The sequence below is a fragment of the Zosterops lateralis genome (assembly GCF_965231275.1).
Source record: "Zosterops lateralis genome assembly, chromosome: 11".
In the NCBI taxonomy this organism is placed as follows: Eukaryota; Metazoa; Chordata; class Aves; order Passeriformes; family Zosteropidae; genus Zosterops; species Zosterops lateralis.
In genome coordinates, this window is record NC_139771.1 from 2,109,880 (window position 1) to 2,126,441 (window position 16,562).

Below are 16,562 nucleotides of genomic sequence, written 5' to 3' on the forward strand. Positions count from 1 at the left end.
TCACCCAAATCACTGTCCCCAGGGCCGCACCCACTGCACCCCAAAATGCAACACCAAGACTCCATCTCCCTCCCCATGTGTGTCCCGGAGCACACCGCAGCCGGTGCCCGCCTGTCCCGGGATACACCGTGTCCCACCCACATTTCTATCCCGGGACACAGGGTGTCCCTCTTCCTTCCCGTCTCTCGCACCCCGTGCGTCCCCCCGCCCCGCCCCTCCCCCGCCGTTACCCGCCGCTACCCGCCGCTGTCGCCTGAGGGCCCGCGCGCCGCCAGCGAGAGGCCCCGCCCCTTAGGGCCCGCCCCGCCATCGCCCCACCCCATTGGCCGCGCCCCGTTAGCCCCGCCCCCGGGGCGCGCAGGGCGGGGCCGGGCGGGGCGGGGCCTGTCGGGCCGGGCCGGGCCGGGCCGGCAGAGCCGCGGGCGCGCGCAGCAGCCGCCGCCGCCGCCATGGGCTGCACCGTGAGCGCCGAGGACAAGGCGGCCGCCGAGCGCTCTCGCATGATCGACAAGAACCTGCGGGAGGACGGCGAGAAGGCGGCGCGGGAGGTGAAACTGCTGCTGCTGGGTAAGACCCCCGGGGCCCCACCCCCGGGCCCCCCATCTTGGCTTTTGCGCCCGGCTCGGCCCGGCGATGCCGGAACCGGGCGGCCTCGCCGCCTCCGCCCCCCGCAGCCTCGGGGCGATCCTGGGTACCGGCGCTGGGAGTGCCCCGCCCCGCTCCGGGGATCCCCCATGAGGGGGATGCTGGCCCCAGCCCAGGCTGCGGGCTCTCCCCACAGGGAGCTGTCGGCTCCATCTCGGGCGCCGGGGATGTCCCCGCGAACGGGGGGCCTGCCCCGCCCCGCCCCAGGCTTCCGGGTTACCCCCGCCGTGAATGGGGCAGCAGGCCTCGGGATTTCCCCCCAGGAGTCGGGTGTTGACCCCGTCCCAGGTCCCAGCGTCCCCCGCAGGAGTGGGATGTTGATCCAATCCGAGATCCCAGGGATTCCCTCCAGGAGGAGAGGGTTATTGATCTCATCCTAGCTCCCATGGATCTCCCCCCTCTCCCCCCAGGAATGGGATGTCGACTCCATCCCCGCTCCCAGTGTCTGTCTCCGCAGGACTGGAATGTTGACCCCATCAGAGCTCCCAAAGATTCCCCCCAGGAGTGGGGTGTTGACCCCATCCCAGCTCCCAGGGTTTCCCCACAGGAGTGGAGCCCTGTACCCACAGCAGATGCTGGGGATCCCCTCCACAGTGGGCTTCTTTCTCCACCCCTCTGTGAGCAGGATGCCAGCCCCATTCCAGGCTTTGGGGGTCCCTCTGGCAGGGGGTGCTGGCCCTACAGCAAGCCTTAGGTGCCCCTCAGGAGTGGGTGCCACCCCAGCCTGGGCTGTGGGGTTCCCCCCAGAAGTAGCTGCCACCCCACTATGGTACTGCTCCCCCAGCCAGTCAGTGTCCAGTCTGTACATATCCCTTTGGGACAAAGGTGGAGACATCCCCACTCACCTGTTGGATGCCCCCCCCTGTGCCCCAGCAAAGGTCCTGCAAGCTCGGGCACCCTGTCCCACCTGCCCAGGATCCCTGGGCTCTTCCATGAGCTCCTCTTACCCTGGCCTCTGGCTGTGGTGGAGGTAACGGGGCTGACAGCCAGCCACTGCCCCATGCCTTCCCCATTGGAGCACTGGGACAGGCTCAAGCCTCTCCATCACCCTGCCCTCTCCGTGGGGGTGTGGGGGGGCTTGGGCCACTGTATGCCATGGGCAGGGCCCCCCAAAGCCCGCGGGCTCTTTGCCTCACAGACACTCGATTTTGGTAGCGATAATGGGCTGCTTGCACTCTTCAAAGCACCCTGGTGATGCTCCCATGGGCGTTCACAGCCCTGCCCTGTGCCTGCGGGCAAGACAGCACTTCGTTATTTTAATTTATTATTTCTCTTAATGACTCCCAGTTGGGCTTTTTATTCCCTTTACAAAATTCCCAGGGAGGGCCTTGCTCCAGGTGTGAGGTGGGAGTGCAAGGCTCCCACGGCACCGTGGGCAGTGGGACAGAGGGATCCCTGACAGAAAATGTCTTTGGGCTCATCTGCTGTCTGCAGAGGAAGCTGCCAGCAGCAGGAAGTCACGCTGAAATCCGGCAGGCCTTTATTTGCTCAGCCCCTGCCTGCCTTGAGAAATACGTAATTAATGCCTCAAAATCCTCTTTTATCAGAGTGCGTCTTTTTTTCATTTTATTTTATTTTGATTTTTTTTTTCCTTGGCATGAGCAGTGCTGGCAGCAAAACCTATCCTGGAGATACTTGGAATGGGTCTGTGCCCTGGGGAGCTTGATGGTTGGGCACACTCACTACCCCACTTTTTTCTCTGGAGGGGAGAGAGGGGAGTTAAACTGTGTGGGATTTGTGGGATGGTGGAGAAGCACGTGAGAGCTCTTTGCCATGAGCTGCTCCTGTGCTGGCCTTGCTGCCAGCTCTGCTCTCAGCCCACTGGCTGGTGGGAAGTAATGGGGATGTAACTGGCTGAGGGAGTTTGGCACCTCCAGCCTCGGAAGGCTCCTGGGACTGTCCAGGACTATCCAGGCAGTATCACCCTAGTGCTGGCAGCTCTGGGTGCCCAGGTAGGGAGGGCCCATCCTGTCGGTGCTGAGCATCACCGAGGAGCAGTGGGAGGCCCGCTGGGTGACAAGGATTATGGTGTAGGCTGACTGGCTGACAATTGCTTTCCCGGGTCCTGCACTGTCCTGAAGTGGAGGCAGGAGGAAGAGGATGTCAACACTCCCTTCTGCTGGGGCCAGTGTTTACAAGTGGCATTTCTGATCTCAGCTGCTTTCTAAAGCCAAAAATAGAGCAAAATGACTCTTTTTGTACGTTTAAAAATTTTTTTTTTCTTCCCCTTGCAGCTGTTCACGTGTCAATAGCACTAGAGCCTTGGGTCAGCACTGCCCATTTCCGAGCTGAGCCATGGCCGGAAAATTCTCCCAAGCCAGCAGAGAGTGGCTGGGCAGGTGGGGCCAGCACTGTCCCGCTGGGGGCTGCTCCTTGTGACATGTCTTTTCTGTGAGGTGGGACCGCTGTGCTGGGGGGATGCTCCCACCTCCCTGCTGCTTCATATGGCTTATTTTTTTTTCCGCCATGGTCAGGGGAAGCTTTGAGGACACCTGAGGCCTCCTGTGCTTTTTGGTGAGCACTACAGCTCCTTGTCATTCTCAGCAAGGCAGAGCTCCAGGGTCCTCCATGGGGGCTGCACCCCTCCTGCCTCCTCCAGAAAAAGGGAGGGAAAAACTAAAGAGAAAAACAGCTTCACCCTTTGTGCCGCATCAACCTATGGCATGAAGAGGAGATGCCTCTTCCAAGCGTGGTATGATTTTTTGGTGGCAGCTCATGGTGTCCCACAGCCGAGCTTTGGAGCTGGGGCACTGCAGCCAGGCAGGGCATGGTGTGAGTGGAAGGCACCGGTCTCATGTGGTGATGGCATCAGGAGTGTAGGAGCAGACAAGGCTTGGGGCTGACTGCTGCAGGTGCCTTAGATCTGTGCTGTGCTCTGTATGTGGCTCTGAGACGCCTCTTGCCTTTCCTCTGCCGTGCTGGGTGAGGAATGGACACGCTGTCAGTGCCGTGGGGGCAGCCAGGAGCCCCCAGTGGCGCACAGCTCTGCAGGTGTGGGCACAGCACTGCTCCTGCTGTGGCACCTCTCAGTGCCTGCAGGTTTCCCTCTGCTGTTTGCTCTGACAAAATGAGTGTGTACCAGTTAGTTTGAAGCTCTGATGGGAAGAAGACCCAAATGAAGCAATATCCCTCAGGCAAAGCAATTCCCCCCAAACAAAGAATGTCTCTCTGCCACTGGAAACCAGTGATCTACCACGGTGTTGGTGCTGGGAGAGGCCAGGAGCCATCGCTGACCCCTGAAAGCACCTGGAGCATCTGCCCCATACTTCCAACACCTCCTAGTGCCACTGTTGTCTCCTTGTGATCGCTAGGACACAAGGCTCTACAGTCACTGGATGTTTCTGCTGGGCAACAGTGTTCTGGCCAGCCCACATCCTTGCCTGTGGGAGCTGGGATGCTCCAGGAGGATGCAGGGTTGGCGGCAGGCAAGCGATTGCTGTGCTCAAAGTCCCTTGTTCCTTATCTTTGAAGGATTAAGAAAGTAAAGGATTTCTCAGCTGTGTTAGAGGTGGAAAAGGCGCTGGTGGGTTGATGATGTTAATCCCGAGGGGTTTGCTCTAGGTGCAGACCCTGGCATGAGGACACTGCCCTTGCTGGTGTGGTGGCACCCAGGGTATGTCACGTAGGAGCTGCCTGTTCCAGATCCTGCCTGGGACAGACAGTGACAGTGGCTGGGCAGGGCTCGGAAGCAGCTTTTTTTTTTTTTTTCTTCGGTTTTTTTTTTTGGGGCTTGCATAAAAATAGAGGAAGGGAGGGACCAGCTGTGACTTTCAGAGGTTGCGTGGCCCCAGCACTGCCCTGGGTTCAGTGTGAACCGTCTGCTTTTCTGCGCTTCGTCTTGTCTTGGGGGTTGTTTCTGTCCCCACTCCTCCTCAGTCCTGGCTGTTGGAGGGATTGGGTCCTCCCTTCAGTGGGGACACTGGGAGCCCCAGTGCTGTTTTGTGCGGTGGGCTAGGAGGTGTCACAGTGAGGGGGACCAGGGAGGAACTCAGTGCTGTTAGATCCAGAGGGATCTGATGTCCAATGCCCTGGAGCTAGTGTATGAGCTTGGGATGGGATGGGTCACTAGGGTGCCCCCACTACTGATGTTCTGGGGTCTGGCAAGCCCCTTGGACATCTGCTCATCTGCTCCTAGATGAGCACTTAGGCTTTACCCAGAGGAAGCAGCAAGCTTATATGTATGTGTTTAACATCTATTTTTACAGATGTACATTAGAAATGCATTTTATATTTTAACTTGTGTATACATCAATGCATGGAGCATTGATTTATCTGTATCAAAAAGCACATATATATACATATACACACACACATACATACATATATATTGCTTCACATGTATGTATATATGTAGCTTTATGGAAGGTGTCCCATGGTCTGAGCCTACCCAGGGCTGGGATCACAGTGTCCCCAAGTGCTGTTGCAGTAGCCAGGGCTGGCCTGGCCTTTCCACAGCCACTGGGTTTCCTGCTCCAGGCCGGAGCACGCGTTTCCGGGCCGGAGACTGGTTGAATCACAGGAGCTGGGGGAGCTGAGTAATCCTCCATCTCGCTGGTGGAAAACGTAGCCGAGGGGATTTGGTTGCTGGCAGAGGGTGAGGCCCCATCCTGTCAGGGCGGGATGGATGGAATAATGGCACCCAGGCCTGGGGGAACATGGTAGCAGTGGTGTGGAGGGAGAGGGACCACTCTGGCCATGGCAGGGGCAGAAAGAGAGCAGCAAAGTTTCAGGATTCCTGGAAAAAGCCCGGCACAAGGATAGTTTTGTCCAGCTTGTGAACACCGGTGGCCTTTGTTGGCACCCCCTAGGAAACCATCCCTAACCCACCCACCTTCTCCCTGTATGCCCTGAACATCCTTCGTGCTTCCAATTTCTTTCTTTTTTTTTGGGGGGGGGAGGTTTGTTTTTCTGCATCTCTATCAGCTGCCTTGGACAGGGTGTCTGCACCCCCCAATTTTTTGAGGTCCTGCCTGAGGACGTGGCATTCCACCAGCCAATAATGCATGGCTCCTTCTGGGAAGCGGCCAGCCCTGTGCTGGAATGGGATGGCCCTTGGGAAAAACGCCCTGTGTCACTATGGGGTTTTAAAATTGTGATTATTTTTACAGGAATTTTCCATCTATTTTGGGTAGGAAGGAAAATGTCGAGAGGAATCTCCTTTTGATATTAGTTTTTTGGTCTTTAGGGTAACTCTGCTTTTAACACACCCTACCTCCCCATTTGGTGGTAGGGACCCCACAGGTGCCAAGGGAGGTGGGCTCTGCAGCTGTCCCTCTGTCCTGCCGTCTGTCTGTCCTGCAGGGAAAGGGATTAGTGGGTTTGTCCAGAAGCAAAACGCATCTGTAAATCCACACGCAAATAATAGCTGCTGTTTGCCAGGCTAGGAAAGCTTGCTGGGGCTGCAGCAGGGGATGGGCCTCTTGGTGCTGGGGATGGGGATGGCTCTGGACTTGCTGGTGGATTGAATTCCAGCTTTTCCCCCTTAATGAGAATTTTCCAGCTATGCATTGCTTCCATCTATGCCTGAATATTTGAGAGGATGGTGCCGTGCGGAAAAATGGAAAATCCCCTGTCAGTGATGCAGGGTGAGGTAGATCCTGAAACCTGTGGCCAGCTCCTAAAGTACAGGGATTACATATGTGCTGCCCAGAACTATGTGCATATATTGCACTAAATATCTGCTGCCGAGAAAGCGTCATAAATCATGGGCTGCAAAATATATATGTTGGCTCAATAAAGTTTTTGCCAGTGGATTAGCAGGGAGTTCTGGAGCCAGGCAGCTGCTTGGTTATTTTAAATTTTTGAAGATTATTTTTAACAAAAAAAAAAGGAGGAAATGAGCCTGAGAGAGAGAGAGAGAGAGAGAGAGCTCCTCCTGTTTTTGCCAGGCGCTGCCCTGGGAACAAGCACTGCCTACAGAGAGGCAGGGCTGGAGGAAGCACAGCCATGAGGTCAGCCCGTGGTAGTGGGGGGGTTTCCATCCCCCCCAGCTGATGCCGGCACAGAAGTCCAGAGCTCCTCTGACACTCTGACACTGCCTCGTCCTGCCTGGGCTGGGCTGGAAGGTGGAAGCTGGTGGTTGGCATCCAGCCCAGGAATTGTTTTGGGGCTGAATGGGCGGCAGCTGGGGTTTTCCGGGGATTGGAAACTCTTCCCCTCTGCTGCACTCATCGAGGGGGCTGGGGAGGGTCCCTCGAGTGGGGAGGGGGCCCGTTAATTCAGATCCAAATTCCTGCTCACTGCAAGTGTACAATCTCTTGTGCTGTGCATCATCTGCCTGGTGGGAGGCAGAGGTGCTGACTTGGAACATGGCTGCCTTCCTCAGGGAGCGGGGAAGTAGCCAGGAGATGTGGAGGAAGTTTGCAAGGAAATAGCCAGCCTGAGTGATGGTCACCCTGTGACTGTTACCCTGCCAGGAGAAGGCAGGAGGCCCCGGTGGGGTTGTTCCCTCCTGGCAGGGGGAAAATGTCAGGCAGGGTCAGAGAGAGGAGGAGCCGGGGACGACTGTCTGGCACCTCACCTCAGAGATGCTGATAACCCCGGTTATTGCTTGCCACATGCCTCAGTTTCCCTGTCCAGGCACCCACTGAGAAAGGATTGGGTGAATGCCACTGGCTCTGGCCACCGGACCCAGCGGTACGGCATGGTGTTAGAAACCAGAGGTATTTAATAGGAAAAATGAAGGGCTCTGCTGAGTCCTTCCTCTCTGCTCCCAGCACCAGGCAGGAGTTGCCAGCACTGACCACAAGTGCTGGCCGGGCTGTGCCGGGTGCCGCGTCAGCATCCTGAGGGTGCTGGGGGAGGATGGGTGGGCAGTGCCAGAGAGCCCCTGCTGTGCTGAACAGCGCCCTCTGCTCAGTGAGCAGAGCCTCTCCCTTGGCACATATGGCATGGGAGCCCTGGAGAAGGTGCTTGAGGGGTAAATACAGCCTCAGTATGGTCTCAGCATCAGGGCACTCCATGCCCTGAGCACTGCCCGCAGTGATGTCCCTGGGGGTGCATGCCCTGTCACCTGGGTGATGCTCAGGCCAGGGACATGCATAGAAGGAGTTTGTTCCCTGCCACCATGTCTCAGCTGATGTGATGGGCCCTGTTTTTCCCAGTTAATTTTAGCATAATCCGCTTTTTTTTGTTTTCTAATTTTTTTTAACCTCCTCTATAATCTCTGCCCCCTCTGCGGCCTGCTTGGGGCTCCCTGTAAGGGCAGCTCCATGGTCAAGGGCAGCATTGGGGGACCTGCAAAAAGGGCTGTGAGAGGACACAGGGATGGACTTGGCTTGGGAGATCCTCTGGGATTTGCATCTGGAGGCAGGGACCACACTGGTTCCCAGCCAAAGGGACCTCATCTTGCTGGGGGTCCTGGGGCAAAATAATCCAGGCACTCATCCATCTCGTGACACTCCCTGTGCAGAGAGGGGACAAGGGACATGCCCCTTTCTTTCAGCTTCCCCTTTCAGCTTCCCCTTTTTTGCAGCCAGGGTGACTTTGCTTCTTCCCTGCTCTCAGCCTGTGGAGGGAGGGCTGGGCCAAGCCGCACACCGCCTGCATGGGGTGATGTCCCTAGAGGGGACAGGGTGGGGGAAGGAGAACCTTAGGCACTCTGGCTGTCTCGCTGAACTCATGGAACCCTGCGTTTGGATGCTGAAAAACAAAACAACCCCAAAAGCCATCGGCTTTCCCTGCTGGCAGCCGCCTCCGCAGCAGGCTGGGGCACAGGACCCGGCAGGCTGGGAAGTGCATGCTATTTAAGAACCAATCCGGGGGCGGCTGAGCCCGCTGGGATCACTTGAGCTGGCTGGTGGAGGTGGCAACTTATTCCAAGTTCCCTGCCTGTACCTTGTGGCACAAGTATCTTTGCATCCTGACTGCTGCTGCCTCCAGCTGTGGATATGCAGCGGGGCTGGTGCTCCACTGTTCCCAGCACAGAGGGGATGTGGGATGCGGCATCTCAGGTTCTGCCTGGAGATGGGATGGCAGGTGGTGGACAGAGCTCGGCCCCCTGGTTGCAGGGAGTCCTCAGGTTCAGCCAAAGCAAGGATTGCCAGTCAGCCGTAGCATGCTAGGACTGTGGGGAAAATGTTAGTGTGTTGATGCTGTTTTCCTGGCCCAGAGCAAGTATCATTTCTTCCCTTAGGAACTATTGTGAGGGCTCCCCAAGGCTCTCCTTTTGTTCCCTCTTTCATGGTCCTGACTTTTCCAGTGTACGTCCAGTCATCTTCTCTGGTTAATGCTGCTTCTCCAATGGCTGAAGCACCTGCTGCATTCCCACTGGCTGGGGGGATGTCCCAGTAGGGTGGGGGTTCCGGGCTTTGGACAGGACCTCATCCCTTCTCATTTCTCCACAGGTGCTGGTGAGTCTGGGAAGAGCACCATCGTCAAACAGATGAAGTGAGTGGTCCCTGCACTATCACTGTGGCTGACACTGCTCAGGCCTTGGCCACAGGCTCCAAAAGCGGTGGCTGACAGGGAAAGCTCTCCATCAGTATTGCCATAGAGCATGGGTGGGGAGCAGCATCCTGAGGTACCCCACAAAGGGCTGACCTTGCCTATGTCTCTGCCCTGTCCCAGGATCATCCATGAGGATGGCTACTCAGAGGAGGAGTGCCGGCAGTACAAAGCTGTGGTCTACAGCAACACCATCCAGTCCATTATGGCTATCATCAAGGCGATGGGGAACCTGCAGATTGACTTTGGAGACTCCTCCAGAGCGGTGGGTGCCCTCCTGCTCCCACTGTGCCTGCCAGGGATGGGGGTCCTTGGCAGCTAAAACATATGTGCCCAAAACTGGACTAGGATTTGAGATGGCTGAGCCCAAACCCTGCGGTTCCCTGGTGGGCTCCCATCCGGTCCTTTGGGGCAGAGTGAGTTTCAATAAGTCTGTACCAATACTCAAGCTGTTTTACCCCTGCAGGATGATGCTCGGCAGCTGTTTGCACTCTCCTCCACTGCTGAGGAGCAGGGCGTCATGCCAGAGGACCTGGCCAATGTCATCCGGAGACTGTGGGCTGACAATGGGGTCCAGGCTTGTTTCAACCGCTCCCGAGAGTACCAGCTGAACGACTCTGCTGCCTAGTGAGTACCCCCTCCTCTGCCTCAGCTCAGCTGAGCCCTGTGAGCCACAGTGCTTTTATCAAGCAGGAGAAAATCCCCCCAAGGGCTGCTGTTCACTGTCACCAGGCTTAAGAGCTGGTGCTGCCACTTCCCGCATGGTGCTGGGGCTGAGCCGGAGCAGAACTGGGAAGACGGATGTTTCAAAAGCTGTTTCCTTCTCTGGCGGGGTGCTGTGTACTCTGGGAGGGGGGGCACTGGGGTATCCCCCTGCTGCCGCTGCTCTGTCCCCACTGCCCTTCTCCAGGAGATGCTCTCCACTGGCTCCCCACTCATGAGCACAGCCAGTGTCCTGCCCATCTTCATCACCCTTTGTGGGCTGTCAAGGCAGGAAAAATTCCCAAGGAAAGCCCTGAGGACACTTAGGCCTGAAGAGGATGAGTAGGATGCTCAAGAGGCTTTTCTTTTTCTTTTAACTGTTTTTATACAGAAAGACTTTGCATTACACTTGTGCATTATCCAGCAAATTGGTGTTTAGGTAGATAAATTGCTGCAGCTGGTTGGGTTTATCCTTGAAGAGATTAATAAATAAAGTTAATCTGCCTAATGTACCATTGCTGGAGAGAGCAACACAGCTGAGTCTGTGTTCAGCTTGCACACAGGAGTGCCGTCCTACCCTCTCCACCCAAAGCCCTTATGGTAAAGCAGAGTGGGGGAGCTCATGGTGTTCCAGGAACACCCCACCAAGCCTGGCTGCACCTGGGATCCTGCACACTTGGGAGTTACTGCCATCCCAGGGCAAATGGTTTCCCCAGCTGTCCTCTCACGCATGGCAATATCAAGTCCCTCTTTGGCACTGAGGTCACTGTGGGGAAGAGACTGCAGGAACGCTCCTGGCAAGCATCAAACCTGGAGACGCTTCTTTCAGCTCTTTCCCCCAGCACACGCAGCTTTCACTTCCTCCTGATGGGCACACACCCGCCTTCCCCAGGCCTGTCTGCTCAGCCCCATCATGCCCCAGCCAGCACTGGCATTTCCCTGGCAGTAGGTGCTGGTTTGGGAGCACAGGATACCCAGGAGGTGCCAGGGAGCTCGCACACACACTTGGAGCAGGTGTATCTGCACAGTGTCTGCCAAGTGCCTGTCGTTTTCAGTGTCATTAATGGAGCGTTTGGCACATGGTGTGAGGTTGGACAACCATTAATTAGGAGCACCTTCAAGCTGTTGCTCCAGCCTTTTTCCAGCCCTGTGGAGATGCTAGCACAATGGGCAATCCCTTGCCCATCTCACAGGGATGATGTGCCCACAGTGCTGCTGGAGCAGGACAGCCTGGGAATGAGGAGCCCTGTGCCGTGCCCAGCACACGGCCCACCTGTGCCCGAGCCCTGTGCAGAACAACAGTCCCCATCCTATTCCTCCTCTGCCTCTTGGGGTTCCAGGAGGTTGGGGTGCCAGGGTGGCACTCATCAGCGCCCCGGGGCATGATGCAATGTCCAAGAGCCTGTGGTGCTGCACAGGGCCCTGCCGTGGCGTTTCCTGTTTTTTGTCAGCCAGAGGCCGTGTGTGTTTCCGGCTGTTTTTGAGCTGCTCTGAGGCAGTAATGTGCAGGTCCCCCACCCTCACACCCACAGCAGGCTCTTGGGGCACCTCCAGCTCTGGCCTTGCCCTGACATGCTGCAGCGTTTCCCAGGAGCTGGCGAGTGGCCGTGCTGCAGTCGGAGCCAAGCATCCCTATGGCCTCGCGGGCTGTAATCTGGCTTTCACCAGATTACAGGGCCACAAATGCCTTAATTAAGACAAGCCTAATTTGCTTAAAGGAGCCCGTTTGTAGTAACCCAATTAAAGCAATGTGAGCTGGAGAAATCAAAACCCGCCTTGATCCTCCCCGGCAGCCCTCATCAGTCCTGGTGAGTGTTGCACGCTGGGGACCCAGCCACCACTTCTGCCGGGACCCTGCGGGCAGCAGGGCAGGCAATGCTCCTCGGGGGAGCTCGGGATGCCTGCAGCCCCCAACAGCGCTGCTCCCTGTCTCTCTGGCCTCCTGCTTCCTGCTTCCTCCCAGGATGCTCTCCCTTTGTGTTGTTGACTATAAATGGCATGGCGCCATCGATTGTTTCCGCCGGCACTGCAGCTGGTTGCCATAGCACTGAATATTTTCCTCTTGCCATTTCCCCCCTGTGCAAACGGCCAGGGAAACAGGGCGAGCTCCTCAGCCCTGGCTGCATTCTCTGCCTGGCTCCCAGTGCCAGCACAGTGCCCCCAGTCCCTCAGTCCCGTGTCACCCTGGCCACTGGTGTCTTGCCCTTGTGTGTGTCTGGCAGGGATACAGAGTGACCCCAGGATGCACATGGGGGTCCTCTGCTCTGTGTCCCAGCTTGGCACTGCCCTCCCCAACTGAACAATGCTGGGAAATGGACAGGGGACTCTGGGCCAGTGTGGGGATGTCCCATGGGATCTGGGTGGGTCGTGCCCCACGCTCCAGTTCCCACAGCATCTTTCCTCTTTGTCCCCAGCTACCTGAACGACCTGGAGAGGATAGCCCGTGCCGACTACATCCCCACCCAGCAGGATGTGCTGCGCACCAGGGTGAAGACCACGGGCATCGTAGAGACTCACTTCACCTTTAAGGACCTGCACTTCAAGTATGTCTGACCTCTTGCCCCTTTGCCTTTTTGAAAGCAAAAAACCCCTTCCTCCCCATGCTGTGATGGACTGTGGCTGCACACTGCATGCACTCAGTTCCTTCCACCTCCTGGTTTGCTCATGGCGGGAACTGCTGCCTCAGAGAGCGGAAACCGCTGAAATTGCTGGAACAGCCTCAGAAACACTTCACAGAGCTCAGCCTGGGGGCGGATCCTGGCTCTGGTGAGGAGGGGAGGGGGAAGGCATCCCTCCTCCTGCTGCTCTGACGCTGCTTCCGCTGCAGGAAGAGCGCTGGGTGGGGGCTGGGCTCTTGGGGTCAGGCTCTTGGGATCAATGGCAGCGCTGCTTGCACCCTGTGGTTGCTTTCCACTGACAACCCACGGGAAATAATCAGGGCTCCAGTTTCAGAGGCAAGAAGCTGCCATTGTGCACATCCCCAGGGGATTTAGTACCATGGCAACAGAGCTGATGTCAGAAAGATCTGCTGGGGTCCTCTCTGAATGTGAGGGGCTTGCAGGAACCCCGATGCCACCCTGGTGGAATGGAGACACTTGGTTGCGCATTGCCAGGGCAGCACTTTGGAGGTGGAAATGGGGGTGGTCTGGGGGCAATGCAGTGTCCCAATGGGGAAGCCTTCTCGCCAGCCAAGCAGTTACCAGTGGGCATGGCAGTGGAAGTGGAATGCTACTGCTGGGCTCTTCTCCAGGGGGGCAGAGCATCCTCTGCTGCCCATGACAGGAGAGGCACACAGTGCATTGGGATCATCCCTGAGCCCTGCTGCTGCCGCAATCCTGCTGAGCCCACAGTTACTTGGCACCCCTTGGTCCAAGGTCTCAGGCAAAGCCCTGCTGTGCCTGCTCTCTGGGGGGAGCAGGTCTCTGGGGAATATGACACTGACATCCCCTGGGAAAGGTGGCCTAATTCTTTCCCAGCTCATGTCAGGGATTTGCTTCAGCTGCAAAATGAGCCTGGACACGGTCCTGGCGGCAGGAACTGGGGCAGATCCTCAGTACTGGCAAAATCCCTGGGGCAGAGGCACCATGCTCTGCCTGCACCGGTGCTGCTCTTGCTCTGGGCAGCTGGGGACAATGAAACAGGGCACGGGGTGAAGGTGGTGGGGCTGGGAACTGCCATCCATGCCTGCATCACTCCCCTGCTGCAGGATGTTCGATGTGGGTGGCCAGCGCTCAGAACGGAAGAAGTGGATCCACTGCTTTGAGGGGGTGACAGCCATCATTTTCTGTGTGGCCCTGAGTGCCTATGACCTGGTGCTGGCTGAAGATGAGGAGATGGTGAGTCATGGAGATGGAACCAGTGCTGTGAGCCATCCTCTCTGTGGGGGGGCTGGGAGAGCAGCCCCTCCTCTGGTGGCCACCAGTGCCCTGGCCAGTGTGGCCCAAGCCTAGCCAGGGCCATTGGCATCCCCTGCTCAGGCAGGCAGGAGCATGGTGGGTGGCAGTTGGGTGAGCAGTGGGGTGGGTGCTGCCTGAGGGCTCCTGCCTGGCTCATGCTGCCATCTTCCCTGCCAGAACCGGATGCATGAAAGCATGAAGCTGTTCGACAGCATCTGCAATAACAAGTGGTTCACAGACACGTCCATCATCCTCTTCCTCAACAAGAAGGACCTCTTTGAGGAGAAGATTGTGCACAGCTCCCTCACCATCTGCTTCCCCGAGTACACAGGTACCACTGGGACCCTCAGTGCCCCCTGCCCTCCTGGCAGGGGCAGTGGGCACTGTCTTGCCCCAGGTAGGATAGCAGGAGGTGCTAGGGACAGAGATGCTGGCTCCCCTGTGCCTGGGAGCCCTTGTGTTGGGGCAGCAAGGTATGTGGTGGTGTTTGGAGTGCCTCAGGACATGGGAGAAGATGTGGGGGGACACAACACAAGGGGCAGCTGCCCTGAGGGGGGGTTATCTGAGGCTCATTCTGCCTCTGGAGCCTCAATTTGGCAACAGGACAGTGGCTGTGGGGGGCCAAGCCAAGCCCAAGCCCTTTGGTGGCTCTGGGCAACTGTGGGGCAGCCCAGTGTCTCTTCTGTCCCAGGGGCCAACAAGTATGATGAGGCAGCTAGCTACATCCAGAGCAAGTTTGAGGACCTGAACAAGCGGAAGGACACCAAGGAGATCTACACCCACTTCACCTGTGCCACAGACACCAAGAACGTGCAGTTTGTCTTTGATGCCGTCACCGACGTCATCATCAAAAACAACCTGAAGGACTGTGGTCTCTTCTGAGGGCAGCGCTGCCCAGGTGGGTGATGGTCTCAGTGGTGGCTCCTCAAATGGGGTGGTCATGGACTATCCTCCAGGAATGGGCAAGGCACAGCCTGCCAGCTGCAGGCTGCCCTGTACCCAGATCCTCCTCATGACCTCTCTCTCCTAGGAGCTGCAAAGGAAGGACCACGCCATCTCCCACTCCTGCTTCTCTTTGGATTCATTCCTCCGCCCACCACATAAAGAGACTTTTTGAGTGCCAGCACGGTGGCAGGGCCCATGTACCCCCCGCCACACGTGTTTGCCCCCCACCATTGTCCTCCTCCTCGCCGGCATTGCCCTTCCAGGGAAGACAAGGTTTTAATCTTGGTTTGTACCCCCTTGAACCGTTCCAGCCCCCATTTCATTCACTCCGAGCCCTGGGGTTCTCACTGTTTACATTGCAAGTATTGCTGGCATGGGAGGCACAGGATCCCCTTGGGGATGCCCACCCAGCCACAAACACGACCGATGACATTCCTTTTAGTAAACCAGAAAAGAAAGAAGAAAGAGAAAAAGGAAAAAAAAAAAGAAAAAAACCAACAAAACCAAACCCAAAACCATGCAAAAAAAACCACACCACACCGGTTGGGCACAGGTTACTTTTTAAAGAAACCTTTTTACAAAACTATTTAAAAGCATCAAGTGCTACATGGTGGTGGCATCCTCCAGGGCCAGCCCACCCCCCAACCGTGTGCCTTTGGGGGGGAGGGTCTGCACCCCACCCCGCCTTGCTGCCCCCATCTGATGGGCAGCTCAGGCAGGAGGGTGGGCAGGGGGTGCTGCCCACTGCCTCTATCCCCCCCTCTTTCTAAGCCTAGTTTTTAGGGCTAGCTGTTGCGTAGGGCGAGGAGAGCCCGCTGTACAGAGCGGCCCCCACTGTCCCCCCAGCCCAGGGGGACCCTTCAGCCGGTGCCTGCGGCCTCGCTTTTCCCACAGGATGTTTTACCGAATTGTTCACATGGTTTGAAATAATAAAATGTAGAAAGGAAAAAAAAAAAACCAAAACGAGAAACATTATATATACTGAAATGCCCTGTGTGACATGGGAGTGGGCAGGGGGGGGCTTCACCTCTGTGGGAGGCCTGGGGTGGTCCCTAGGAGTGGAAGAGGGACAAAAGGTGGGTTGGCATTCCCCTGGGATCAGGAGAAGCCCCTGGTCATGGGAGGTGAGGGCAGTGGTAGGACCCTTCAGGATGTAGCTGGGATGCTGCTGCAGTGCTAAACCCTAATCTGAGGGGCTGTGGGGTGGCGAGGGAACAAAGACATGACTACCCCCTGTTGCTGCAGCAGTGGCATAGTGGTGCCAAGGGAGCCCCAGTATCACGCAGTCCCTGGGGACACCCAGTACTCAGCAACACCCAATCATCTGTAGCCCAGAAGGAGATGTAGCACCCCTTGCACTCAGCAGCCCCCAGGAACCTCTGGCCCCAGGGACCATCCATGGACACCCCACACCCAAAGGACCCCCAGCTCCAAGGGGTTCCTAGAGACTCCCAGCACCCGCAGCTCCTCATGGGCACCCCCAGCCGCACCCAAGGGACCACCCCAGCACCCAGAACTTCAGAGGGCACTTAGGACCCCCCAGCACCCAAGGGAACCCCTAACATCCCTCAGTTCCAAGGGGTACCAGAGACTCCCAGAACCAAGGGGCACCCAAAACCCCTCAGTCTCCCCAGTGCCAATGGTCATCTGGGAACCCCCAGCACCTCCCAGCTTTGAAGGGAACCCAGGATCCCTCAAATACCTAGGGACACCCAAGACCCCCAAACACTCCCCTGCTCCAAGGGGTACTCATGGCCCTCAGCACCCAAGGGAACCCCCGTACCCCACAGCTCCAAAGGTTACCCAGGGACCTGCAGCACCCAAAACTATCCAGCACCCTGTAGTATCCAGGGTCATCCAGGTACCCTTAAGACCTGCAGCCCTAGAGACCCCCAGCAGAACTGGGGGCCCCACAGTGCTGACTGATGG

At 57.3% G+C, this 16,562-nt stretch overlaps 1 protein-coding gene across 1 annotated transcript; it reads left to right on the forward strand.

Annotated features, from left to right (window-relative positions):
* The first annotated feature begins 441 nt into the window (after positions 1-441).
* On the forward strand, positions 442-15,593 carry GNAI2 (G protein subunit alpha i2). Its single transcript, XM_083869165.1, has 9 exons — positions 442-567; positions 8,991-9,033; positions 9,214-9,355; positions 9,557-9,717; positions 12,207-12,335; positions 13,499-13,628; positions 13,866-14,019; positions 14,380-14,586; positions 14,719-15,593. Exons 1-8 carry the CDS (start codon positions 450-452, stop codon positions 14,568-14,570), a joined length of 1,068 nt encoding a protein of 355 aa, XP_083725291.1. The 5' UTR covers positions 442-449; the 3' UTR covers positions 14,571-14,586; positions 14,719-15,593.
* The last annotated feature ends 969 nt before the right edge of the window (positions 15,594-16,562 follow it).

What these genes read in the sequence shown, in the direction of transcription:
- GNAI2 (XM_083869165.1), top strand. Translation starts at nt 450, where the DNA reads ATGGGCTGCACCGTGAGCGCCGAGGACAAGGCGGCCGCCGAGCGCTCT. An exon ending in TGGCTGAAGATGAGGAGATG is followed by an intron (nt 13,629 to 13,865) that starts GTGAGTCATGGA and finishes CTTCCCTGCCAG; the next exon opens with AACCGGATGCATGAAAGCAT. An exon ending in CTGCTTCCCCGAGTACACAG is followed by an intron (nt 14,020 to 14,379) that starts GTACCACTGGGA and finishes CTTCTGTCCCAG; the next exon opens with GGGCCAACAAGTATGATGAG.